General features: G+C 37.0%; 2 protein-coding genes across 2 annotated transcripts; one reads left to right on the forward strand and one right to left on the reverse strand.

Moving 5' to 3' along the window:
• Positions 1–1,294: 1,294 nt before the first annotated feature.
• LOC129260920 (Bardet-Biedl syndrome 7 protein homolog) lies at positions 1,295–25,407 on the forward strand. Its single transcript, XM_064114449.1, has 16 exons — positions 1,295–1,381; positions 7,886–7,990; positions 8,641–8,769; positions 10,466–10,641; positions 13,105–13,364; positions 14,097–14,163; positions 15,195–15,375; positions 16,409–16,493; positions 17,293–17,395; positions 17,978–18,245; positions 18,424–18,626; positions 19,146–19,310; positions 20,159–20,372; positions 21,101–21,224; positions 21,529–22,523; positions 23,090–25,407. Exons 2-15 carry the CDS (start codon positions 7,952–7,954, stop codon positions 21,666–21,668), a joined length of 2,154 nt encoding a protein of 717 aa, XP_063970519.1. The 5' UTR covers positions 1,295–1,381; positions 7,886–7,951; the 3' UTR covers positions 21,669–22,523; positions 23,090–25,407.
• LOC129265491 (uncharacterized) lies at positions 3,100–4,374 on the reverse strand. The gene has a single exon (XM_054903480.2). The coding sequence runs from the start codon at positions 4,372–4,374 to the stop codon at positions 3,100–3,102; it is 1,275 nt and encodes a 424-aa protein (XP_054759455.2).
• Positions 25,408–26,955: the final 1,548 nt, after the last annotated feature.

The following is a 26,955-nucleotide window of genomic DNA, read 5'->3' on the forward strand; positions in this document are numbered from 1 at the left end:
TGTATTTAAAATGGGCGTGGCTTAATCAAGGCCGGTTTCCATGGTGATGCTACACATTACGTCACTTTTAATGCCCAAATCCGAAAAATTCAGAAATTTTCCTTTAATTTGATGTATGATTTTGCTTTGATCCAGCCGGGGGGATTAAAGTCAATAAATAAGCCACTTTTTGGCTTCTGGCCGCTCACCTAATACAACAAGCAGTTCTGGCGCGTATGATCTGGAGAGATAAAGCGCCATCATATTCATTTATATACTACCACTTAACAAGTTTTACAGCTTGTTAGTTGGTTTCACCCTTTTTGTTTAAACAAAGCTCGTTCTTTATTCAAACATGTGCTGAAACTGATCAGTTTTTAGGTCAGAATGTCAAAAATTTCCACCTCGCACTGAGTAGGTAACCCTCCATAGCTGGATACACATCCTGCTTAGAATGCCAATCTTTCAACTCGGAATGTCAAAAATTTAGCTCGTGCTTCATTCGCGCTCGCATTGTTTGGTTGGAGAGATGCATATCTTGATCATGGTCTTTAAAAAAATGGATATAATGTTCAATAAATTTTTGGTGTGAATAAAGGAAATATCCAACAAATCGAGCTCGCATTTGCAATATTTTATTTATTTGTGTTCTGCAGTGGGCGGCCCTGACGATTAAAGATAATTTCTCCAATTATCAGGAAATAAGGGATTTGTATATGAATGGGGAAAACCTATGAATGGTATGATCTACTCGTGTGATAATTTTTATCTGATGCCGTAATTGTTTAATCAATTCCCAATGTATGTCCAAGCCTGATTTCTTTGCTTTTTTTTTTTACTCATCCCTGATCTCGGAGGCCGGCGTTTTTGGAACGACCCACATATTTTGGAATGCAATCACGTACGTGATTAGGCATCAAACAAGTCATGAAACATTTCCCATGTCTCATCTATATCGGTTTCTTCGAGAAACAATTCCCAAGGGGCGTAATGACTTGTGAATGTCCAACATCTGTTTTATCGTTTTATCGTTTTATCATAACGTTAGAGGAGATCGACGAAACTTCTTTACTGCAATTATACTTTTATCTTTATTTCGAAGGAAGTAACTGCGTTGTTATGATCACTGATATTTCGCATATACTGAGAATAACCTGAATCACTGTGATTTCATTTCTCACAAATATCATTTTCTATCAATTTGCAATGGTTTAGACAACTGAAAGAGCTAAATTAAGTCAATAACAAATATAATGATCATCTCCATATCCATGTTTAGTCGATCAACTACAGAGCTAGAGCTAGAGCTAGAGGGCAGCAAACGTCGAATTCCATATGAAAATTTTCCTTTGCAGAATTTGTGGAGCGTTCGTAGCAACGAATGCAGCAAATATTATTCAAGGTAATTGGATCTTATCATGTAATTTGTAACAGTTATATTTTATAGTGTTGTCTGTTTTTACATCTAACATTGTATGTATAAACTTTTAAGGTTTCTGGTTGTAATAGTGGCAGGTTGTGCAGCTATATAATTTCTACTTTCCATAGATTGACTTTGAGTTTGAGTTTGAGCTCAGTTTAGTCCCACATATTGAATGTAATGTAAGTCAGACGAATGTCGACTCGGTTATGGTGGTCCTAGTCCTAGACCTAGACAGCTGGCGCTGGCAGCCGTCTGTTTCGAGGAGTTTTTTTTATTTTTTACATTTTTTATTTCTCCTCATACACAGCTCGCTATCGTGCAGCCACCGTTAGGCCGATTAACAATGCAAAATCTGACGGGGCTCATCGATTTTTGTCTTTATTTCATAAATTAAAAAATAAAAAATATACAAAAAGAACTTTACCAAATTCCAAAATAAAGATTGTTATTCCGTTTTACTTTTAGCCTGAAATTCACCAAAACGGGGAATTAACAGTGACTTACTTCGGCTGCCGCGCAACTTCACTTCCCTGTTTTATCCGAACTTAATACATAAACATGGCCATTGAGTCCCTGTACAGATCGAGCTAGAACTTCGGTCTCTGACTCTGTATTTGGTGAGTGGAGCCAACAGAGTTCAGCGGAACAACCAACATAAAAGTGTGTTATGAGTTTTTGTCAGACGTGTATCAATCAGATATGATTATTTACGTCTGGGACTGACCTTTAACGTCACCATCCGAAAGACGTGACCAGGGCTCGAACCTCGAACCTCTGCATCAATTTGTAACTTCCCCGCATAGCTTGGATTACAGGCGCACGCCACAACGCCCAGCAAGAGACCGAAGCTTTTGGTCTATAGTATGGTGGTCCTAGCCTGGAGGCTTCTGGAGAGTAAAAGTATCTACTGTACGTCACTCGTCATCCCCGACCATTTTCCATACAGCAAAAGGTAGGGGATGGGACTAGAGGTATGTGAGGCGTACTCATAGACAAAATTTGTAAAATGTAAAAGTAAGAGAGTTTGACTTACCAGTCTTTCTCCCGAACCAAACATTGATCTTCCTTCCGTTGTTGCTGGAATTTATCTTGGACTCAACAATATATTGTCATTTATTCGAGGACTCTTCGAGAAATCGTCGGAATGTATGATGAAATTTGGTTGTTGTTTGAAGGTTTGCATGGTGGTATGTACAATCGCTGATGTGGTTTACGGTACACCATGTGAAGTGTAACTTGTAGAAACAGTGGATAGGAGAAGAGAAGAAATGGATAGGCGAGAAAGTGGAGATTTGAGAGTAGATTATTCTTTCTTGAAAGTAGTCCTGAAAAGGACTGTAAACCAGGAAAGATTGATGAGTTGAGAACAGCTTGAGTAGTAGAGCTAGTGAGGAGATGCTGGCTTGAGTCGGCGAGTAGAGATGATGAGTAGTAGAGAGACTCGACGTTTCGGGCAGGTTGACTGTCCGTCTTCAGGAGTGAGTGTTCGCTTGGCGTGCGGCGGTACTTATGGCGTTCGTGCGGACGTGGGGGAAAGCGCTGGGCCGGCGGTCACGGCGGGCGGACGTCGTAGGTGGCGCTCTGTGCGTGGGTCGGCGGTTTTTGGCGGGAAACGAGTTGGCGTGGTATGCGGACGCGGTGAGTAGACGGCGGGGTGAGTTACGGCGGCGGTGTGTGTCGGCGGCGTGGTAGGTACATCAGTGGTGGCGTTCCGTGCGTGTTGGTCGGCGGACTCGTCGGGTAGGCTTCGGCGGGATTGAGTGGGTGGCCTGGTGTACGGATGAGGTGTTGGGTCGTCGGCGGAGGTTGTAGCGAGGCGTCGGTGTCGGTGGCGTGTGCGTCGGCGAAGTTGCTGGTTGAGTTGGTGATTCGTTCAGACTGCTGTGTTGGGTAGGAGGGCTTGGTAGGGTGACGGTGGACGGCGAGTTGCTTGTGGAGTTGGTTGTGGATTGGTTGGAAGTTGGGTGGTGACGTAGGATTGGGTGCCAGATTGTGTTGATGTGGAGACCAGGGTCTTGAGGCACGGTGTTGTGTTGATGTATCTCAATGGCTTCCCTGACCCTTCTGGTATTCCAGTGCCGGATGTTGGTGATTAGGTGGCTCTTGTCCCAGTCTATGCTGTGATTTTCTTGTTGTGCGTGTTTGACGATGGCAGATCGGTCCCAGTCGCTGCGTCGGTGGTGGGTCTTGTGTTCCTTGAGTCTGGTGTCGAAGTCTCGGCCGGTTTCTCCAATGTAGACTTTGCCACAGTCGCAGGGGATCTTGTAGACGCCTGGTTGCTTGTTGGATGGGTGCTTGTCCTTATGAGAGTGCAGGATGGAGTGTAGCTTGCGGGAGGATTGGTGTCTGACGAGGATGTTGGCAGAGTGAAGGATGCGTTGTAGTCGGTGTGAAGTCTTGCCGATGTAGGGAAGTGTTATGGTGGCGATAGGCTTGGTTTCGGATGGGTTTTCGGTGCTGTTGGTGTTGGGTTGGTGGCTGGACGGTTGAGTGTTAATCCTTCTCCTGGGGTAATGGTTGATGGTGGTGAGTGCATTGGTCACGTGCTTGAGTTCCTGCTGTAAGTGTGCCTTGTCGCTTAGTTGGTGGGCTCGTCTGATGAGAGTGCGGGCGACTGATTGGTGGACGGATGGGTGGTGGTGTGAGCGGAAATTGAGGTAGCGGTCTGTGTGGGTGGGTTTCCGGTACACCTGGTGAGATGGGAATCCAGATGGTGTCTTGGTGATGCGAACGTCTAGAAAAGGGATTGAGTCGTCGCGTTGGGTCTCCATGGTGAACTTGATGCTGGGGTGCTGGTGGTTGAGGTGGTTGAGAAACTGGTGAAGGTCGGGTGTGCTGTGCGGCCAGATGACAAAGGTGTCGTCGACATAGCGGAGCCAGAGTGAAGGAGGTTTGTCCGCAGTCTTGAGTGCTTGGTGCTCGAAATGTTCCATGAAGATGTTAGCGATGATTGGTGAGAGAGGTGAACCCATGGCTGCTCCTTGTAGTTGTTTGTCAAATCTCCACTTTCTCGCCTATCCATTTCTTCTCTTCTCCTATCCACTGTTTCTACAACACTTCACATGGTGTACCGTAAACCACATCAGCGATGATGAAATTTGTCATGATCCTCAGCAGCGCATAGACTTCTACATAGAGGATGTAACGCGCCCTCTTGTGCTCAATTAAAGAAAGCTAACGGAAGCGACCACACCACTGTCCTCTACAGAGCTGTATAAAAATGCTTAGTATATATCTCTATGTTCTCACCACAGATACCTGTTTCCGGTGATGCTTCTATTTCGGATCTCCGAGATCCAGCGATAGTAGTCTCTTTCTCCCCTGACACACAATATTTTGTTATAATTATTTTATACATAAGAATAATTGTTGTAGCGCCATCAGCTTAGTTTATTCTATAATGAACTGTATCTTGTCGTATGGTGAAAGGAAATATGATGCCTTTTTTTTGGGGGGGGGGGTTATTGCTTCTTCTCTCGATCCCCCGATCCCTCTCTTTTATTGAGTATTATCATTGTAAGGGTTAATTATTAATATTATTATTTTGGTTTTCTATTATTTTTCATATTGTTATGGAATATTCATTTTCATCATCATATCACTTTTGTAAGCCCACATTTTGTACCGTCCTGAAATTAATATGGGTAAAGGGTGAAATGTGAAAAAAATGGAAGGGGCAAGAAACTCAAGACAAAGTGATAAAACAGAACATAATTACGTTCCAATTTTTTTTAATGAGTTTCTTTTATTTATCCAGGATGGGGAGCACATCAGGCTCGTGCCCACCCCCTCGAAAGCCATAGAACACATTTATTTTGCATCCATTTTGTTTGATAATTTGTATAAATTGTTAATTTCATTTGATTGTAATCCTTTATGTTTGGATTTGAAATCAATTAAATTAACTTGAAACTTTCCCGCCCTCCCCCTTGAAAATTTTGATCTGCCCCTAGGCCTAAATAGGCCTTTGTGGTAAGAGATTTTTTTTTAATTTTTTTTTTTAATGAAAACCCTTTAGGTTTAGATTTTAAATCAATGAAAACAAACTTGAAACTTCATACTGTATAGCAAGCAGCTGTTATCATAATTGTGAAATTAATCGTTACATAAATCTCCTTCACGGGGGGGGGGGGGGAGCTTGTTATTTTTTTCTGTAAAAGAAACCACCCCCTCCCCCTTTGGAAAATCCTGGATTCTCCCCTGATTAGACCCACAGCAAAGTTCGTTATTCCGAACTTCTGTTACATCAATAATTCGGAAATTAATGCCTAACTTTGTAAAAATATTTCTATCGACAAGTTCATTAATCAGAAAAGAATAAGGGGCTTCTTCATCAAGAGTCCCATATTAAACAGAAAATTAACAAAATCGAAACAACTGAATTTCTCCTTTATTTTTTTATTTCATACAAAAATGTCTTATTTCATTTCAGTTTCACAACTACTAGTATCACTTTTGACTTTGTATCAATATGAAACAAAATTGCAAATTTGTCTTGATTGAGGCTATCAAGACTTCCTTACCAGAATGCATTACGAGCAAAGTTTCGTCGAAACCTCAACGGTCAGTGGTCCAAACGGGTTGATGAGCCTCTATGGTTTCGTGAGATCTTTTTTCTTTTTTGATTTGTCACTGTCGTACACCATAGACGTAATGGAGGCATTTGGATGAGGTTCAGGTTGAGAAATCGGTGAGTTTCTACTCATTTTTAATATCATATTTATTAATTCAAAGTCATATCCGTCAAAATAACATTTTACATCAACGGATCAGTTCAAGTATGAACTGATTCGCGATGCTTTGGGCAACGGATGGGGGGGGAAATGAGCAATTTTAACAATAGAGAGGTATACAGCCGAGAACGAGGTTATATTATAACCTCGTTCGTAGGATGAGTGCTGTACGTAGGCTTACTCTCCATTGAAGCCTGGCTCTGGTTACCATTAGTGCATTACTCTCTATATACTGTAGGTTTTCCCACGATGAAACTAGACCTAAATCAGACATTTTACTTATCGTTTTGAGCCCAAACTAACGTACATGGGCCAAAACAATATTTACCCCCCGAAATTGACAACGTTCCATATATTTATTCAATAAATAGTAGTAAATTTGAAAAATAATTAAGAGCACGAGCGTTTACTTACCCAGTCTGTTTTCGTCGCCATCTTGCCGCCTTTGTTATCGATACTTAATCACTTGTTTTAGGTATTCATTGTTTGTTCCTAGTTATTAGTGTGATTTGTTTTTCTCCTTTTTGACTGTTTATACTTTATTTGTTCTTTGTTTATTCCAGTATTATCTTTGTATGTTTGTCTTGATGTATTTTACATATATGTTGTTGATATGGACCTCTGCATATGCAGCTGTGTCTGGAATAAAGTCTTGAATTGAATTGAATTGATACCTAGATACCACACACGTGTAGAGCTGCCAACTTAGATTTTTTTAAATTCTTGCATCGGCCGATAAATATCATGAATCGTAAAATACTTGCATCGGTCGATAAATATAAAGGTCAATTTATGATTTATTTTTTCATTCACCAGAGTGCTCAAAAATTTTAATTTTGAGCATATTTTTTGTGTAGGCCCTTTATTGGTGGAAAGTAAAATTGCCAGAAAATTGTCTTAAAGGTCCCATGAAATACAGCAAAGATGCTGATTTATTCGTTAGCTTAGTGGTTACTACGATTCCATCAAAATTTTACCCGAAAAACATCCCACATCAGGTTCAAAGGCAGTTTTATATTGAAAATTGAGCAAAATTCGCTCCGCCCACAAAATTTCAGCCCAATTTGGTTTCGTATATCACGTGACAATTATGACGTCAGGGAAGGAAGCTGCTGAGCGTTGTTGACGTTTGGAGCGTGAAGTGCCTATTGTGGTTGCACGTGTGGATTCAAAGTAAATAAATTGAATTGCTGGAATAATATTCAGAACCTGAATCTTCAAAGTCTGAAGAATCAGATGCAGCTGATGACGATGCTGCAGCCATGATCAAAACCTCATAAAAATCTAAAAAATCCGTTCAGGATGAGCCCGGTCGAAACAGCAACTACACGAGGAACGTGTACAATAACTAGTGGTCCGGCTGCACAGCTGGGAAAGCCTTCGATGACGTCACAATGATTGACAGGTTGATCGGTTGACTCTTTCGAAAATTTTAGTGGGCGTTCCCGTTGAAGTTCATTTCCATGGAATAACTCAACACCGATTCGTCGTACACAGGAACCGATGGCAAATTCGTATTTTTCAAGTAAAACTACCTAATAATAGATATGTATCTAGAATAAGATGGAATTTGTGTCATAGGACCTTTAACAATGTCTATATGTCTATATATGAATTCATGAGATCAGGGGAATATGTTTTCTATTTTAATTTTTTTGTCTTGCCTGTACTATCATGATTAATGGGTTTCTCAGAGTAGCCCTCTTAATCTAATTCTGTTATGATTTTGATTCCCCCCCCCCCCTTCCAGTACATTGGATGGAAAGAATTCATAGAATTTTGATGAGGAGATTTCCATAGAGATTAATCCTTCAAGATGATGGAACTAAGTTTAAACCGAGTGGATTATCTCCAGGTGAGTCCTCAGCCCTCTTTTATTTGAACTTGGGAGCATTTTCATGAAACAAATAGGCATTGATTGTCAGTGACTGTGAAATCCTTGCATCTGATTGGCTCAGAACAAATTAGTCAGTGAAAACCAACTATTTGCTTCATGAATCACTCTCTGAATGTTGTTTAGCTATATAGGTTTAACTATGGGTAGCTAAAAGGTAAAAAAAAAATTAATTGTAGATGTTAAATAATACTCGAACTACTAAAACCTGTCTTGGATGTTGAAATAATAACTCAGACTGTAGTTTTCTTCACATTGTATTTATGGTGTAGTTCTTGTTTTAGTCTCCCCCCCCCCCCCCCCCAGAGCATGAAAGTGATTTTTTTCCTCATTGGTCTCACTTTGGGTTTCATGTGAATGTCAAAGGTGTTTTAATTGATTAGTTTAATGTTCAATATTGTTGTGATTTATAATATGGTTATTTTGTACACAAAGACATTTATCGATCTTTGGACCATCTTTCTTTAATTTGTTTTATAGCTTCATCAAAATAAAATCAAATATATTTTATGTTGTATAAGATGCGACATGCTTAAAAAATAAAAATAATAATGGCAAAATAAGGTTAGAAGAAAATAATTTTTTTATTTTGAACCTATTTGATTTGCCAGGTTGGAGTGACATGCCCTCGTACTATGAGATTGTTACCAGAGAAGAAAGCCAAAGCTCCTCAGAAGGTGGCGGTAGCTGATCAGGCAGGAATTATTCAGTGTTTTAATATCAAGAAAGGGGAGGCAGCGGTGAGATATTCTACAGTTGTTTCTTTCGATCAGTTATTTTGATAAAAATAATAATTGTAATGATCATACTGTGACAACTTTGATGTAACATTTAATAAAATGATTAAGAACTTGTTTCCTTTGTAGAGCATCCCCTCTCTATCAAAAGTTTTGGTTTCTAATGATCTGATTTTTCGCGGTCTGTGTGATGGGTAAATGAACCATATTTTCCAATGATCAGTTTAACTCAACATGAACTTTTCAACTTTTCAGTTAATTGCAAGATTCATGACTGATTTTGGGACTAAAAATTGGCATCCAATCAATCGGAAATTTTCTTGCAATATAACTTTAATAATTATGTAGGCCTACTCTTGGATATTGCATGGGTTCGGCCCTGGTACCACAATGTTTTCAAGTAAAAGTTGCCAAGGAATGGTAGAAGGTCATGAACAACTTTCCAAATGATGCTTGTACCGTGGTATAAGCCCTGTATTTTGTCGCTAATAGAACTTTCGGAAACCTGGGAAGCATTTCATGAAACAAGTTTTTTTTTTTTACTATTTGATATAAGCTACTGAAACCTTTGCATCTGATTGGCTCAGAGCAAAATAAAACACTCACCAGTGATATAGCTACAGTTGTTGGCAGTGGATGGCCTAAACGTCAAAGAAGATTTCTGACCAGAACTCATAAAAAAAACACTGCTTCCGTCCACCACTAAAGGCCTGGTCCCACTAGCCGACGGAAATAAAACGTATTCATAGTGGGTACTGTACAGCGGACAAGCAAAATTTCGAGTTTGCTCCATCCATTTTCATCTGCTCCAGACAATGGACAAAATAGGCGAATAATGAAATCACAGTGGACAGATACATGATGGATATAGAGCATATGAAACATGTATGCAAAGAGTATACAATGGATACATAACGTTTTCCAACGGATGGCAAGATTCTTTTCCGTTTTACATCCGCTGCACTTAAAGATGCAGATCTATAAGTGCAGCGGGACCAAGCCTTTATTTGAAATGAAAATGTTTCAAACATAACTCCTTGCAAAGAAGAATTGCACTTGCATTAAGTCAATCTTGTTTTATTTGCATAATCTATAATAAACATTCTTATATTTGATAAATATTAGTTTATTTTTAAAGATTTGCTTATGTCAGGTTGTCATTACATGATGCTCATTCACTTTTGGCTTTGAGACCACTATTAAACTTGATCTAAAAAAAAAACCTTAATACAGTATATTGCTTTGAAATTGGGACCACCACTAAAAGCCTCTAGCTAGAACACTGACATTCAATATTTTTTTCATGTAATGCTTTCTTGGTTCATTGAGTTTGTTTCAATGAAAATTATTATTTAATAATTAGGTACTGCAGACAAATTCTTGATATTTTTTTGCTGAAAAATAAACTCAGTTTGTTTCCAATTTGGTGATTCCAATGTTCTTCAGCAAAAAACATATTTTAGGTGCATTATAAAATGCTTTTCAGTTTTTCACAATTTCTTGAAATAGTTTATCTAGTATCAAAATCACAACCAGGTGTCCATTTTATAAAACATGTTATAATAACAATTTTGCTATAACAGTTAAAAAGCTACTGAAATCTTTCTATCTGATTGGCTGATAATAAATTTGTTATTATGTTATTATGACAAGTCTTTTTTGAGACGAGATCCCAAACTGAATTTTATGTTGTACGCAGAGTGCCTTCAAGACGTTACCAGGTCCCAAGATATCTCGTTTAGAGCTGGGCGGAAGCCTTGGGTCCCTGGCAGATAAGATCTTCGTCGCTTGTGGGTCCGAGGTCAAAGGTTTCACAAAGAAGGGCAAACAGTTTCTGGGTTTTGATACAAATCTGACTGAGAGCATCAAAACTATGTAAGTATGATCATGGACCTATTACGAATGGACATTCAACGAGAGCATTTTATGACCACCACCTGTTTCCAGCTGTCAAAATTGCTGTCTAACCCTTAACTTTCTCTTTACGCGGTTTTTACAACGACCGCCCGGGGTGATTGTTTACACAAGCTCCTTTCGCCCGATGATCGTCACCGATCGATCACTGGCCCTCTTTCGACCAAAGACGGTCATGTTGTAGCCCCGATTGCCAATAGGGAAAGTCCTTACATTACCTAGAATGCAATGCGCAATTCATATCCGGTTTTTCAGTACATTATTTTAGGCTCTCTATAATGTGCGATTGTCGTCTGTCCATCAAAAAAAATCCCGTTGAATTTCATCAATCCTGTGGAATTTTATGCCCAAATGAAAATCAACTTCTGACCGAAGGTAAGCGCTACTATCGACATCGATACTGTCCGAAAAAGCTGAGATTTTAACGTTTTTCCGCAGATTTTTTCGTCGAATTTCAACTGCTTTTTTGCCGTAGATATAAGGATCTGCAAGGTGATGTCAATGCATTTCATTTCCGGTTGTTAGCGATGTACGTAAAAAATACGTTTATGCACGCCTGTTTTCTTGTTTCTGCTATCATTTTCATAGCGCTAACGTTCGCTGCTGTGCGTTGCTTTTGATAAAGTGAACGAACAACATCGCAATGGGTAGGAGCAGCGTACAATTGATTTCCGCTGTCAATCAGTGAGAGCATGTTTTACGACCGGCTTGATGGGTGTCAGCTGCCAGCGCTCTGTTTATAAAAGGATTAGCGGCGACGGTCTCTGTGTCAAAGGAGGGGATTCGTTGAATGTCCATTCGTAATAGGTCCATGGTATGATGGTCTTTGTAGGCATGCACTGTATTAAAAGTCTGTGATTTGTCTTTGTACAGGAATCTTGCTGTACAAGTGCCATGCATATTAGCTTTCTTATATCCCCCATTGATCTATCTATGATGAAGGAATGTGAGAATTTATAATGAAAAGTCACTTCCAGGTTCTTTGCAGGAAATACACTGCTCTGTCCTTTGACAAATTTCCTTGATGTCAATATTCCATATGTATTTCATATATGCATGTGGCACGAATATGAATATATACATCTCTATAAAAGCAAGAAAGCTATATGATCTAGAATTGATTGTAGTGTTGTTCAAATGTATTCTATTATTTGTACTTACCCTCAAAATGAAAATAGATTCAGGCTGTAAGCAAGAATTTACAAATAATAACATTTGTTTTAACTCTTTGCCCGCCACGGACGACTCGCGGCACATACAGCGGACTGCCAACGACGACTCAAGTCACAGTTCGCACACAATGCATACGGAACGCATTTAATTGTAATTGTGTGCACACACATACAATAGCGACGCGTGTATTGCATTGTTTACGAATCTAGCTTTCGTGTTATAGCTTTCGCCGACGTTGTTTACATTGAGATTTTTCGCGTAAAATTGAGTTTTTTTAACTGCTTTAGGATATATTTCGATGAGCTTTCAATAGCTTGCACTGCTTTCCTTGTAATAAAAGAATGATACAAATTGCCACCTCCCTATAACAATAAGGGGATCAAAGTATCAATAGACAGTCTCCCAGGACGGGAAGTCTATTGAGAAGTAGCCAGGGACAATTTCAATAGAAGAGTTTAGTTCATTGTCAGTTTACTCTTTTTGAATGCCCCATTTCAATCCTAAACTGCTTAGCTCATAATGACCATAAAGACATGGATTTGGTATGTAATGAAAGCTAAAGAACACATTTTTTTCAATGGACTAACTTAGAAATTTAACCTTCATTAGGAAGTATTGAATATAAGAGGTATAAAATACCCTCCTAAACGAAAAATTTGAAACAGAATGTAAAGTTGAAATTCTCAAAATCTATGATTTTATACTAGCAAAAATGATACCATTGGCAAGAGTATTCATTTCTCTAAAACTTTGCTACACAATTTTTTCAATACGACAAACCAGTAAAAAGTTATTGCGAGTTGAATAAGACAGTGCACGCAAACCCCCTCTGAATGTGGCACCCCAAAATTAATGTGGGGCAGAGGGGATAGTGTACGTGGCGGGCAAAGAGTTAAAGAGAATTCATGATGTAGATCTATAAAAGCTTTGTAAGAGATACAGAACAATGACCATGATGTGATTTGTGTGATATATTGTGCATGACTTGGAAGGAATAAGAATATAATTCTGGTGACTAATGATACAACTACATAGTGATAACTTAACAAACTCATAATGAAGAGGTGAATGAAGTAATCATTCACTTTAATACAAATAGACTTTCGAATACTTGACTGGAAAGGGGGTATTTCTATTTTTCCTTCCTGTTGAATTAAAAATTAGAAAGATGTGAAACAAGTAATCATTCACTTCTAAATACATGTACTTGACTGATTAGGGAGTGCTTTTATTTTTCCTTCTTGTTTTCAGGTGGGTGTGTGGCAGCCATCTTTTCATTGGTGGTAACTACATCTTCAACCACTATCTGGATTGCAAGGATGAGAATTACTACCTCTGCAGTGATCGCATCAATGACCTCTTGTGCTTACCGATGACCCGGGTCAAAGAGGTCACACCAGTGTTGGCCTGCCAAGACCGAGTGTTGCGGGTGATCGAAGGATCTAATCTACTCTATGAGGTAGAGGTGGCCGGTCCTCCGCAGTCCCTCAGTATCTTTGCCGATGAAGGAGGTAGGTGTATGGACTTTAGTTTTGGGTCCGAGATGTTAAAGGCCGAGACTGAGACAATGGTCTCTGAGACCGAGGCCAAGGCAAAGACAAATACAGTGATCCCTGGACACTTTAGTCTACACTCGGCTGAAACCATGACAAGACACAGGACTAGGGAATAAATACACGGCGATTGAGGTGCGATTTTGCCCTGAAATGCTCAAAAGAACCCTGGAAATTCCCCCATTCACTGCAATGTCAAAATATACCTAATGCTGCAGATTAAGGCAGTATTTTGTATAAAGATGCCTAAAAAATGAAAGTCCAACAAAATTTACTTGCACAAAACACACAATCGGTCTTGAGTCATGTCTACAGACATCCATCACTGACAGATAGAAGTCAAGCAGCAAAATTAACTCGTCATAATTGTGGGTTTTTTGTTTAGTGTCATATTGCTGTCTCAGCCTCCGGTACGAAAGATCTTTCCTTTGGGACAGTGTCAGGACAATACTTTGTCATTCAACAACGAAAAGAGACATGAAACACAGAATCACAGTCTCAAGATGTGTCTCGAGACACCCAACACTGATGGACAGTTTCCAGGATGCCCTAAAAAGGTGGCCATAACTATTTGCATGTTAAAGAGATGAAGCGTTTATTCATTATACTCTTGATAAAAATTTGGTAATTACACTATATAACTATTTCATATATATTGATTTTGTCCTTTGTTTGATTTTTATTTATCAGGTGAAGATGGTGAAGATGTCCTGTATGGAACATCAGATGGTAAAGTCGGTTTGGTTCAGTTAAACAGGTTAGTTTAAAAAGAATAAACAATCTAAATTTGCACATTGACTCCTTGTGTTCATACCATCTTGGATGTACTAATAACGGTTTTGTAAATAAAAAAAAATTAAAGAGATAAAAAAAAGAGATAAAAATAATCTGTTATAACTTTTTTTTCACATCTAATTTTCATGACATTTTCAGTGTTATGCTTGTTTTCTCCATTTATGATTACAAGTTGGCAATTTTTCATCATACAAATTGCTTTATCCAAAGTCCATTTTCTCAAAGCTAGTAAAAAAAAATGAAATTACATATTGCTAATATTATATCCCATTTATAGTATAGTATAGTATAGTAATGGTTTATTGGCAATACATGATTGGCAGCCAGTGCCGGGCTGAAATATACATGTTTACAAAATATAAGAACATACATATTTTGATGGCATCAACATAAAATCAAATAAAAACAAATCAGAGGGTTCCCAATGTGTCTGTGATTAAACTTTAGAAGAAATTAGGCAAAGATTTAAATGTCCTGGATATTAAAATATGATAATGTCTTATATTTTCAAGATTTTGTCATTGTGCATTTAGCATACATAACAACACTTCTGCTGTGACATGGCAATGTTTATTGTCAGGGTTCCCAGCCCATCAGGGAAAAGTATTTTACTTTTTTCCAGTCAGGGAAAAATCAGAGAATTTGATCAAAAATACCTCAAATGAGGGAAAAATCAGGGAAATTTGATCAGCCCAAAAGTCGAATGCACGGTAGTCAGTCAGACTCTGATATATTTTGCTGCATATCAAAACAACATCCTTTGAATGACTGGTTATGGTGGTACTAATTAGTTTTACATTATTGTTTTTATACTGAAAATACATGTAATTCACTGCAACAACTTAGAAAACATGCAAAACTGGAAATGGGTTTAAATAATTATCAGGGAATTTTTAAACTTCATAAGGGAAAAATCAGGGAATTTTGTTCTCTTGAAAAGCTGGGAACCCTGACTGTGAATCAACCTTTATTCACTTTCTTCAATTCTTCTAGAATATCCCCCAGTCATAAATGGGAGATTCCAAATGAGAAACGCAATGGTGGAGTCCTGTGCATGGATAATTATGACATTACAGCTGACGGGATCTCGGATCTTTTATTAGGTCGTGATGATGGGATGATAGAAGTCTATGGTTACAATGATGCCGATGAGCCAATACTTAGATACAGTACAGTAAGTAATCTCACTTGAAACATTGATACTGTTGAAATAGATGGCATAATTCTGTTAAGACATTGATTGCTGATTTTAGGATGTGACATACTATAATTTGGACATGTACATTTTAAAAATCAAGCTTACATAATTTCTAAAAGCTTTCAAATCATGACACAGTTTATAATTACATGATTATTGTGACATATCACACACAAAATATTGGATTAATGCAATGAAGATAATTGAATGACATACAAATAGTCGATATACCCCCCCCCCCCCCCCCCCCCGCGCGAGAAGAAAGAGAAAAGCCTTGTGGCTATGTACTTGGATTTGAAATTCTGAAATGAACATCTTGTTATTTTGTATAATCATGGCTGAGATATGAAGTGAAATATCTTCTTTTTTTCAATTGTTTCCCTAAATATTCTAATCATATTGGTATATTTTGTTTTGTCCAATTATTTTTTATAATTCCCTTTGAGGTAATGGGTGTTGTGGGGTTGAAGTCATCAGGGAAACCTTTCTTCAGTAATGTCTGAAGCCAAAATTCACAAAGGTGGTTTTGAATTTGTCATTTTAAACCATGGTTTGTGCAGACTTCATGCATTGATTAGAGTGCATATATTTAGAAAGCATACATATATCAAATCATGCTTGTGTTGTACAATGCTAAAATGACACTTAGTTGTTAATGAGGCTCCATTTTTAATTACTTAATCCACTGTTTCTTTTTTATTAATTTCAGTAGTTTCGTGAATTCCAGGTTTGCAATCCATCAGAGAATGATGTTGATGGTGCCTATGCTTTTACTGAAACAGTGCCCTCTATGAAGATATCTTTTTTTTTCAGATCTTGTTTTTTATTTCACTGTTTGAATTTATTAATTGGCATAACAGTTGGCTCATGAACTTTAGTGACAGACGCAAATTTAGCACCTTGTGGCAAAAGCTCCAGCCTGTTACTTTTCCTACGCTGTCAGAGAATGACATGTTGATGGTGTCTGCGTTTTTACTGAAAAAATTCCTTTCCTTTCTTTTTCCCCCAGACCTTATCTGAGAGTGTGAGCTCAATACAAGGAGGGGTGGTCAATTCTTCAGGGTTTGATGAAGTTGTAGCATGCACTTATGCTGGTGAGTAACATATCCTAGTTTATTAGTTGATACAATTGAAAATGCATAGTAATATGGAAGCATTTTTACAGTTGGCTGTTCTTTAGAAATAAGACAAAAATGTCAAAAATATTGTTATCAATGCTACTTATAGTGTTACTGATAGCAATGAGGATGATTATGGTTTCTATGATGGTGATTGTGGTGATAATAATGCTGATGCTGTTGTGACTAATGATGATGATGACGATGATGATGATAATGATGATGATGATGACGATGATGATAATGATGATGACGATGATGATGATGATGGTGATGATGATGTTGGCGATAGTGATGATGATGACAATGACGGCGAGGAGGATGGTGTTGGTAATAATTGTGATGATGGGGATGGTGATGATGATGATGGTGATGATGATGATGATGGTGATGATAATGATAATGATGAAAAAAATTATTCTTTCTTTGCGCGAATGGCTTTCAGATTTAACACTGTTAGTGTTTCACAATTATTTCACTGGCATTATCATTGTTGCACTAACTTTTGGGCCTCTTACAGTGTCATTCCTACATAAAATTTCTTACCTGTATAGAATTGCAAAAAATGGAGAACACAAGTATGAAATGAATTTTTGAAAAGTTATTTTGTATGTTAATTTTGCCATGAAAAATGCAATAGATGGAATATGAAACCTAGCATTTCATTGAAGTCTGCTTTTTTTTTGTAGCCTGGAGTTAAACTTACCCGTAGGTTTATTTATCACATTACCACCCATAGGAAATGATCTTGTATTATTGTTGTTTCTGCTTTTAGGATGGATGCAGGGCCTAACCACTGAACCAAGCCACAAAGAAGCAGGTCCAGGTCAAAAGGTCCAAGTCTCAGATGAAACACAAGGCAAAATTTCTCATCTAAAGTAAGATTTGCTATAACATACAAGTAATCATCTAATGCTGCAATATACATTTACAACATGCTGGTATATAGATGCAAACCTACTCTAAAATGTATCACTGGGATAGCCAGTCCTTAATTTTCTTTTTCAAAATGTGGATGATAACATGACTTTATGCTGTAAGTTTGTTTGCAATTACATTTAAATAGATATGATTGTCCGAATGAATTGAATAATGTGAGCCATTTTCACCATGGAAATCCATAACTTCTCTTCTATTTTTCTTCAGGAATGAGTGAAAAACATTCATCCCAAAATAATGAACGATATTTTAAAATAATTATTACAGAGACCATTGAAAAGTGAAAAATATATAAAAGAATAGGGGTCGGATGTACCAATGTACCCTCATTGTTTTATGGAATGAGGGGGAAGGTGGTACATGTATTCCTTTCCAGGTTTGAACATCAAATTCATTTCTGTATTCTCTACTTCCAGATTGACAATGATTTCTCAAATTTAAACAAATACAATGCGTATCTGTTTTAGATTCCCTATGCCTATATGATTAGTAATATATTGTTATTATTGTTTTGCCAATAGGAGTGAGTTAGAATCACTTCAGAGCAAAGTAATGCAGGAGAGAGAGAAGTACCATTACCAAGCCATGAATACCAAGGCCATCTCTGCAGTCCCTCAGTTCAACATCAATGATCGGTTCTCACTGAATCGAGACGATGCTAGCTATACACTCAGCATCGAGGTCCAGGTTGCTATCGACAATGTCCTTCTTCAGAGCGATGTTCCGATTGACTTACTGGATACAGAGAAGAACACAGCTGTAGTCAGCTACAGTGCTTGCGATACAGAGGTAATCGTCTCAAAGTCTCAAATAATGATTATAATCAATTGCTGACATCCATGTTATGATCGAGGCCCAGATGATATATAATGTTATTTGGCCTTCCTGTGGTCTCAACAGTTGTGAATGAGGTAAAGTTTACCTGTAGCTAATGATTATTTCATCACACTTCCCTCTTCTCCAACAGAATGGAAACTTTTTATTAGCTACGTACCGTTGCCAGGCCAACACGACGAGACTTGAGTTGAAGATTCGTAGCATAGAGGGTCAGTATGGGACGTTACAAGCGTACATCACACCTAGACTGCAGCCTAAGACCTGTCAACTAAGACAGTACCAAATCAAACCACTCTCACTTCATCAACGTACACATATGCTTGATGACTCAAGGTAAGGTATACCTCGTGCAATCACAAAGGACCAGAGGTTTTTGTTGTTTCATAAATATGTTCCCACTGTCATCACAGTCTTAGTACAGTGCCTATTGGAGTCACAACATTCAGTAGTAAACAGGTTGAGCGGGTAGGACAACATTTATAGGAATAACTAGAGTGTATAATAATATTTTTGCCCATTAATTTATTTATTCAAGCCTGTCTGTTCATGATGGCAGCCTCTATGATATACAAGTGATCTCCACCACATTAACAAGAAAATAGATCAAGGAGCTTTGATGTATACTTCAAGTGACACCTTTTTTTCCCCCTCATTTTCCACATATAAAACTTTAGACATTCAGAGATAGAGAGAAAGGGGGGGGGGGGTTATGAAGAAGATTAAATTTACCTTTATAAAGAATTAACATATTTATATTAGATTTTGCTGCTATTAATAAAAAAATTGAAGTCCAGCTTATTTTTTAGAACATGACCAGATTCAGATATTGATAGTGTTATCATTTTCATACAGGCCAATGAATCAATTAAAACTGACAGGTCAGTTTAGTCTTGCTGAGATTCATTCCTGGGTGTCCTATTGCTTACCTGAGATACCTGAGAGAACACCTCCAGGAGACTCCATCAACTTTCATTTCCTCTCTACATTCCTTGATACACAGCTAGATTGTCTCTACAGGTAAGTACTCGAGTCTCTTATCGTTTTCTGGCATGGCCCATTAGCCAAATGTGTTAGAAACTGCATTGTCATGTTAATAGTATTGGGCAGGCATATTCACCTTTTAATGTGATTTGTCTCGTTCTAGTTATTTATTTCAGTAGTAAAGAATAAACTGAAGAACCATGAATATTATGCCTACTGCGTGCATGATTTAAAGGGTGCGTTTCTACTTGTCCAGCTTTCTTGCATTGAAATGTTGCATTGGATACCAAACTTTCAAATAAGAATAGATGAATTCCTCAAATATGCAATGCATTGAGAGGTGCTAAATAAATCACAAGTGAATTTTTTAAACATTTTTTTTAAGTTTCTTCAGAATTATGAGGATTTGTGACACAATTACATGTAGTTTTTTAAATACTAAAATGCATATAGTCTATGAAGAGTAAAATGAGAAAGTTAAAATTTGACATGTGCCATTTTCTTAACTGTTTTTTTTTCTTTCAAATCTTGTAGGAAAGGGGAGGACATCTTTCGTTCAGACAATATATCAACCATCTCAATCTTAGAGGATGTCCTCACCAAGTTTCTACTGTGTCCAGCTTTCTTGCATTGAAATATTGCATTGGATACCAACATTTTAAATAAGAATAGATGAATTCCTCAAATATGCAATGCATTGAGAGGCACTAAATTAAATATTATAATCACAAGTGAAAATTGTTATATTTTTTAGTTTCTTTTGAATTATGAGGATTTGAGACACAATTACATGTAGTTTTTAAAATACATATAGTCTATGAAGAGGAAAATGAGAAAGTTAAGTTTGACGTGTGCCACTTACTTAACTGTTTTTTTTCTTGCAGGAAAGGGGAGGGCATCTTTCGCTCAGACAATATCTCGACCATCTCAATCTTAAAGGATGTTCTCACCAAGGAAGCCACTAAGAGAAAGATCAATCTCAACATATCTTATGACCTAGCTGATGAGTCTGTAGCTAATACTCTGAGACGTATTCATCCTAAGCTTGAGTACCAGCTGTTGCTTGCAAAGAAAGTCCAGCTTGTTGATGCTCTTAAGGTGAGTGAAACCTTGCATGGTCAAATGGGTTATATTCTTCACTTGGTCTACATAGTTGGTCTATTTAGTACCACATGGGCTAGACCAATTGGTCTACGATCAATTTGGTCCAATTGCAGTTTGGTCTACACCACTACACTTGGTCTAATACCCACTTAGTCTAATTTTCATTTATTCTAATAACCAGTTTGTCTTATTTCCACTTCGTGTAATATTATTTTGTACATTGAAAGTTTGGTCAGTAAACAGTTCTTCTTACCATGCAGACTAACTGGATATATTGCCTAACTGGGAATTAGTCCAAATGCTCAGTAGACATACTGGTTGTTGATAAAGTTGAATTAGACCATTTGACATGAGACCACATGGCAAATACCGGTAGATGAATGGGTGTAGGCTGCTCAACAATTTATTGTTCAGACATCAAGCTATAAATTTCATTGTACATTGTAAAGCTAATTTTCAGTTTTAGTGACAAAATTAATGTCAATATGAAATCCACCAAATATATTGTCAGATTGTCTGCCTAGACTAAATATAAAGGTTAAATGGCCATTGTAATTTAAACCAAACTTCACATTTATTTCACTATTTTATAAATGTCTAAAGTGTAATGTACTAAGACTATCCAGGAGTACACAGGTCTATTACATTCCCAGTGTGTGATTTACCCCCTTTGAAGGACAGTTCCTAATGAATTTTTTTTTAAATTATTCTTTGTGATATAGGAGCTACAGATCCATGAAGGAGATCTTGAATTCATGTCTCCTGAATATCGTCAGATCCTTGAGGAGGCTGATACGCTCCAGCAGGAGTACAAGAAACAACCATGTCACCTTGAAAGACTCTACGGTAGGTGATGCTCTTTTTATTGCAATTCTTCATTTTCACTGAACATACTCTAATGGTATGCGCATACATTCCTTGAACAAATTCCTTAAAAGCTTGATTTTTTAACTTAGCCATAGCTTTCTTGTTGCTTGTCCAGTTTCTTTCAAATTATTATTTTTCTCCTTTCTCACACACCATTTCAGGAACAAGGTTGGTCTGGATATTCTCTATGTGCTAGAACTAAATAAAGCTAATTCCCCCTTTAAAAGGAATTTCATTCATGCAATTGACATGATTATTATTTAACAATTATTGTTCTGTACAGGGATGATCACGGATCTCTTCATCGATAAGTTCAAGTTCAAGGGGTCAAATGTCAAGACGAAAGTGCCTCAGCTCTTGGAAGTCTTAGATAACTATGAGCTTGACAACCTGATCGGTTTCTTTGATTCAGGGGGAGTGTGAATGTTACACATTTACTTTTGTCAGTGATTTTCACTCACTTATTTGCTCTGAGCCAATCAGATGCTAGGATTTCAGTAGCTTATAACAAATAGTCAGTGAAAATCACTCACTATTTGTTTCATGAAATGCGCCTATGGTCCAACTTCATTTTGTCTTCATCTAGTTTGCCTTCTCACCATTGAGACTAATTCCACTTCGCCTCATAGCCAGTTTTTCTATTATTCAGTTTTAATCTAAAAATATCTGGATTATATTTCATTGTTTCATAAAGCTGTTTGTAGAGTTAAGAACAATTTTATGCCTAATTTTATCATTTCATTGGTGCCCAGTCAGGAACATAGGGATATCCTGAAAGGGTCACTGATCGTTTGTAAAATTATGTGCAACTTACGAACAGCTTTATGTGAAATGGCCCTAGGTCAATTTCACTTCATCCAAGGTGAGATAGCAATTATACTAAATATTAAATGAATTTGGATCAAATGACAATCGGCTAAAGTGGTCATTAGACCTGGTAATTATACCAAATGTCAATAAGAAGAAATGAAACATGGACCAAAAGAGTTTAGCTCAAATGAGTTTTGGTCTTTAAATTAGGTCAAGTGGTTTTAGACAAAGTGTGCATCAATCATGTTGCATTAATTCTAAATCTGTTCCATTCACATTGAGATTTTAAGCTTGTAAGTCAGTTTGATAGTGGAAGTAAATAATAAATTTCCTTCCTGTACATTTATTGGTTGCTTTGAGTGACTCGGAGCTGATAGGAAGGGGTAAAGTGCAGTACAGTCAGCAAGGAATTACATGAGTTTTAATATGAGGTGGAAACTATTAACAATTAATAGTTGTTTCATTACAGTGCATCCCATTCCCGGGAGGGGGGGCCACTTCCATTGACGAGTGGATACCATGCGCGACCATGGGGTCTTGAAAAGCACCCTAAACACGTATTTTTCATATTCTGAAAATGCACCCCTTAACAAGTATTGGCGTCTGAAACCCTACCCTTATCAAGTACTGGAAACAAAACGATATTCTTGGCAAGTATTCCCTGAAATGAACCCCTAAACAAGATATTTTATTGTTATGTCACTGGTCCGTTGGTCGTCGGTTTTACCTTTACACACCATTTGGTTTAGTAGGTCTACGGCTCCACCTTCCACACCTCGCGCAAATCGGACCCTAAACATGTAGTGTTGGGGCAAAAAGGACATCCTTTATAAAACATTTTAATTTTGTTTTATCATCCCCGAAAATTTGACAATAAACACGTACCTTTCATAGCAAAATAGATACCCTTTTTTAATTATTTTTGTGTTTTTGACACCCTTATCACGTTACATACGTAACGTGCCCTATCTTGAAAAAGACATCCTTTTTACGTGTTTTTTTGGTCGCGCATGGTATCCACTCGTCAATGTAAGTGGCCCCCCCCCGGGATCCCATTAAAGGTTGAAGTGTATCACTTTCAAATGAATTGTAAAATTTTTAGAATTCTAGTGCTAATCTTAAATAGAGAGGTGCACATATCCACTCCATTCATTTATCACATCTGTACCTGACTTTTTTTCAAAAAGACCACTTATCTTCAAAAGATATGGGTCCTTGTCATAAGACTCATGATTTTATGCAAACATCTGTGAAAAAACCTTGCACATTCATATGACAAAGTACTAGTATTAGGTAACATAGGGTTAATTGGACCTGAAGATTTTTAAAAAGTTTGTTTAGTGAAAAATAAGCCATTCTTATCCTAAATCCGAGTTTGATTAAATGTTCAGCTTATGCTTGTTTGATTTTACTCTATTCATACAAATCAACGTTTTTAGGGGGGGGACTTGACATTTAAATAGTTTGAATTTCATTTTTCTAGCATTCATGTTGTTTATTCACATTTTTCTTGTATTTATTAGTTTCTGGATTTTAATACGGTTAATTTTAAAAAACAAATTACTATTAGTTGAAGATGAGAATAATGTGATTTTCTTAAGACAGGTATATAGATTCAGATATAGTTTGAAAGTCTTCTCTCCCCCATCCCATAAAAAGAAAATGTTTATCATGCAAGTTTTGGGTGTCGAGATTTAAACCTGTTAAATGGTTACTTGTACAAATCAAGATGCATGTCTGCAAACATATACAGAAGATATGTTGCTGTCCATTATTACTTATCAGTTGTGTTTTTATTGTGAAAAAGAAATCAAAATTTACCAAATCGAGGCAAAAACGGCGGACTGTAGAACAAGGACCTTATTAAGAGACTGTCATATATTGGTATAACTATTGTCTTGAGTGTTCAACTCATTATGCATTCAGGCGGGTGTTTCACAAAGATTTAAGTATGACTTAAGTCGCACTTAAATGCCGATGCATACAAGATATGCAACGCGCAATCTTATTGATCAATACGCAGTAGTGCGTGTCCTCTTCGCATGATCTGACCAATGCGGTCATGCCTTTTGTACCGCATGCAAGTGCGACTCTAAGTCATACTTAAATCTTTGTGAAACACCCTCCTGGTTCTAATTTTTTTTATGGATGGAAGGAGGAATAAAAAGGTATTGGAAGAAGTGTGCCAACTTTTCTTGAAGGTCACCTTCAACACAAATCTCATCAAGAAAGGTGAAATCTACAACAAGAGATTAATTAATGACAAGATGTAATGTACAAGCATTGAATTTCAGAGGTCTGAAATCAACAAGCAATTAATATTTGATGTTGATTCTACATTCCACCTGTCAATCCTAGTGTGAAATGTACTCTCAGTTGGGATGAAATGAACAAGCAAGTTATGCTAATGAGGCCAGTGAAATGTACACTTTAATATTAAACACAGAGGAATCTAGGTTACAGTTACCAACAAGTTCATGATTTTTTTTTTAATTGGGTAAAAAAAAATGATTGTTTCAAAATCAGCTTTTCCCTCAACACTTCAAGATATGTCATAATTTTTTATTGCAAGTGGGTTAATTGCCTTCAATTGCAAATGTAAATTATAATTTGCTTATGGATCAACTTTAACTTTGTACTTGCATTTGCAAGAAGCATACTGGTGATCAAATGGAAGTTTGCAATTAATTTCAAGATTGATTTTCATTTGTAAATTTGATCCCGATGGATCAATTTAAACTTTGTTTTAGTTTGTTCTTTGGGCCTGATGTTAGCATCATAAAAATACTGAAAAGTGATTGAAATAAATAGTATAAAAACTGTTTTTAAAAAAAGAAGATAATAATAAGTCATGCCAAATGCAAGTTTGCTGCGATTAACTTGAAGATATCTGATATGGTTACAATTTCCATTTTGAAATTTGATATTGATAGATAAATTTCAAGTATGAAAAAATAAATTTATACTACAGTGTATCTGCTGCAATATGCAGAGGAGTAATCAAATAAACATTTTCAATAATTTCACAACCCATTTTAGAATTGCAATGATCTAAATCTTGATACAATGCTTTGACAGTTTGGTCAACTTTAAAGAAAGATTCAGTTTCAAAAAGAACTTCCTTTACTATTAAGAAAAAACAACAGTTTGTATTCACCTTGATAAAAAGGGAGAGGGGGAGGCTTACTATGTAGTGTTCTACCGCCAGCCTTACACGCACTAATGTGAGATTATGATTTTTTTTTTCATTTGTTTCTGTAAATAAACAAGATTGACTATTTAAGATCTGTAAAATATCTCTATTCATTGTGTCTATATGTGTATAGAATAAATCAATACTTAGACTACCAAACGCTCTGTATATTTTATTTTCATTTTGTTGGGTTCAGATGGTATTCGTATATTTGGGTAAATTTTGCATAAATTTGTATCTTTACTTTTGTATCAGCAAAGATAAGTCCTAAATAACTTGTGTGATATCTAGAATGTTAAAATGCAGATTGCATAGTTTGGTCACAATTTGATTTAAATACAGGTATTGATAAGTTGTGTAAAGTTAATATTTCACCGGTATGAATTTAAATAGAATCTTCTTACTTAGCTATTCAAGATCAATAATACTGATATTTCAAAATGAAATTCACACTTCCCTATTACCTTTTGCTACTGTAAAGCGAACAATTTGTTTCCTCTTCGAGACCATATCCATCACATGATATATATCCTACAAATAGACCAGGGGGTGTTTCACAAAGATTTAAGTATGTCTTAAAGTCGCACTTAAATGCCTAGTTGCATGCGGTATAAAAGACATCACCGCATTAGTCAGATCATGGCAAATGGACGCACACTACTGCGTACTGATCAATAAGATTGCACGTTGCATATCATGAACGCGTCGGCATTTAAATGCGACTTAAGTCATACTTTAATCTTTGTGAAACACCCCCCAGGTCGTAGTTACTTCATGAACAAGTTTAGCCAAATGACCTTTCATTTCTTTCATTATGGTAGGCAGATTTCAAAGCAAGACATTACTTCCATAGCAGGATGAAAAAAATTGAATAGACCAGGACTAGAATAGCACACCAATGAACACTATGAAGGTATTTGTTGCATTTCTACTTTGAATGCATATTACAGCATGTTGTACAAAAACTTGGCAAACTGGAAAATACCAGTCGTCCGTTGACGCATTGTTGTTTATTGTGGATGTAAATGAAAACCGCAATTCAAGAGAATGTATGAATGATCAAGACATCAAAGTTGGTGCTTATCTCATTAAATTTTGAACCACCATATCACTTTCATACCAATGACCTTCCTCTGATCATGTGCAGAGTGGAACTACGAACTGGCTTATATAAACTCCTCAAGAAAAGTTTGGAAATCTGAGTTTGGCCATTAATTTCTCCCAACTCCCAATTTTACACAATGCATATTTGATATTATTCAACATTAACAAGGAATCAAACACATCTCTGCATGAGCAAACACATGACAAACAAACATGCATGGGTATTTCAAACCACTACTCAAACCATGTTCTCTCACAGATCTCAATGTTAATGTTGATGTTAAGGTGCATGAAAACAAAAGAAGTCGCTGAGAAACACACATCACCATGGAAAAAAAAGAAGTTACTTCCATTGTGTCATTTTGCAACTTTTTAATTTTGACCTTGCAAGACACTACCTCCATGTGAACCATAATCATATCATGTAGGGTATAATTTTAGAGAGATTTAAATGATCTATTCATTGGTATCAATCATTTATTGATATTCACTAAAACCGAGGAGGGACTATCGATCAAAGTCAGATTTCCAAACTTTTTTTGAGGGGTTTAGTTGTGATAGGTCAATCAACCTCGACTATGGAAAGCTAACGTTTCCATTTTT

The sequence above is a fragment of the Lytechinus pictus genome, unplaced genomic scaffold, assembly GCF_037042905.1.
Source record: "Lytechinus pictus isolate F3 Inbred unplaced genomic scaffold, Lp3.0 scaffold_19, whole genome shotgun sequence".
NCBI lineage: Eukaryota > Metazoa > Echinodermata > Echinoidea > Temnopleuroida > Toxopneustidae > Lytechinus > Lytechinus pictus.

What these genes read in the sequence shown, in the direction of transcription:
- LOC129260920 (XM_064114449.1), top strand. Translation starts at nt 7,952, where the DNA reads ATGATGGAACTAAGTTTAAACCGAGTGGATTATCTCCAG. An exon ending in GGTTTGGTTCAGTTAAACAG is followed by an intron (nt 14,164 to 15,194) that starts GTTAGTTTAAAA and finishes CAATTCTTCTAG; the next exon opens with AATATCCCCCAGTCATAAAT. An exon ending in CAGCTAGATTGTCTCTACAG is followed by an intron (nt 19,311 to 20,158) that starts GTAAGTACTCGA and finishes TTTTTCTTGCAG; the next exon opens with GAAAGGGGAGGGCATCTTTC.
- LOC129265491 (XM_054903480.2), bottom strand. Translation starts at nt 4,374, where the DNA reads ATGGGTTCACCTCTCTCACCAATCATCGCTAACATCTTCATGGAACAT.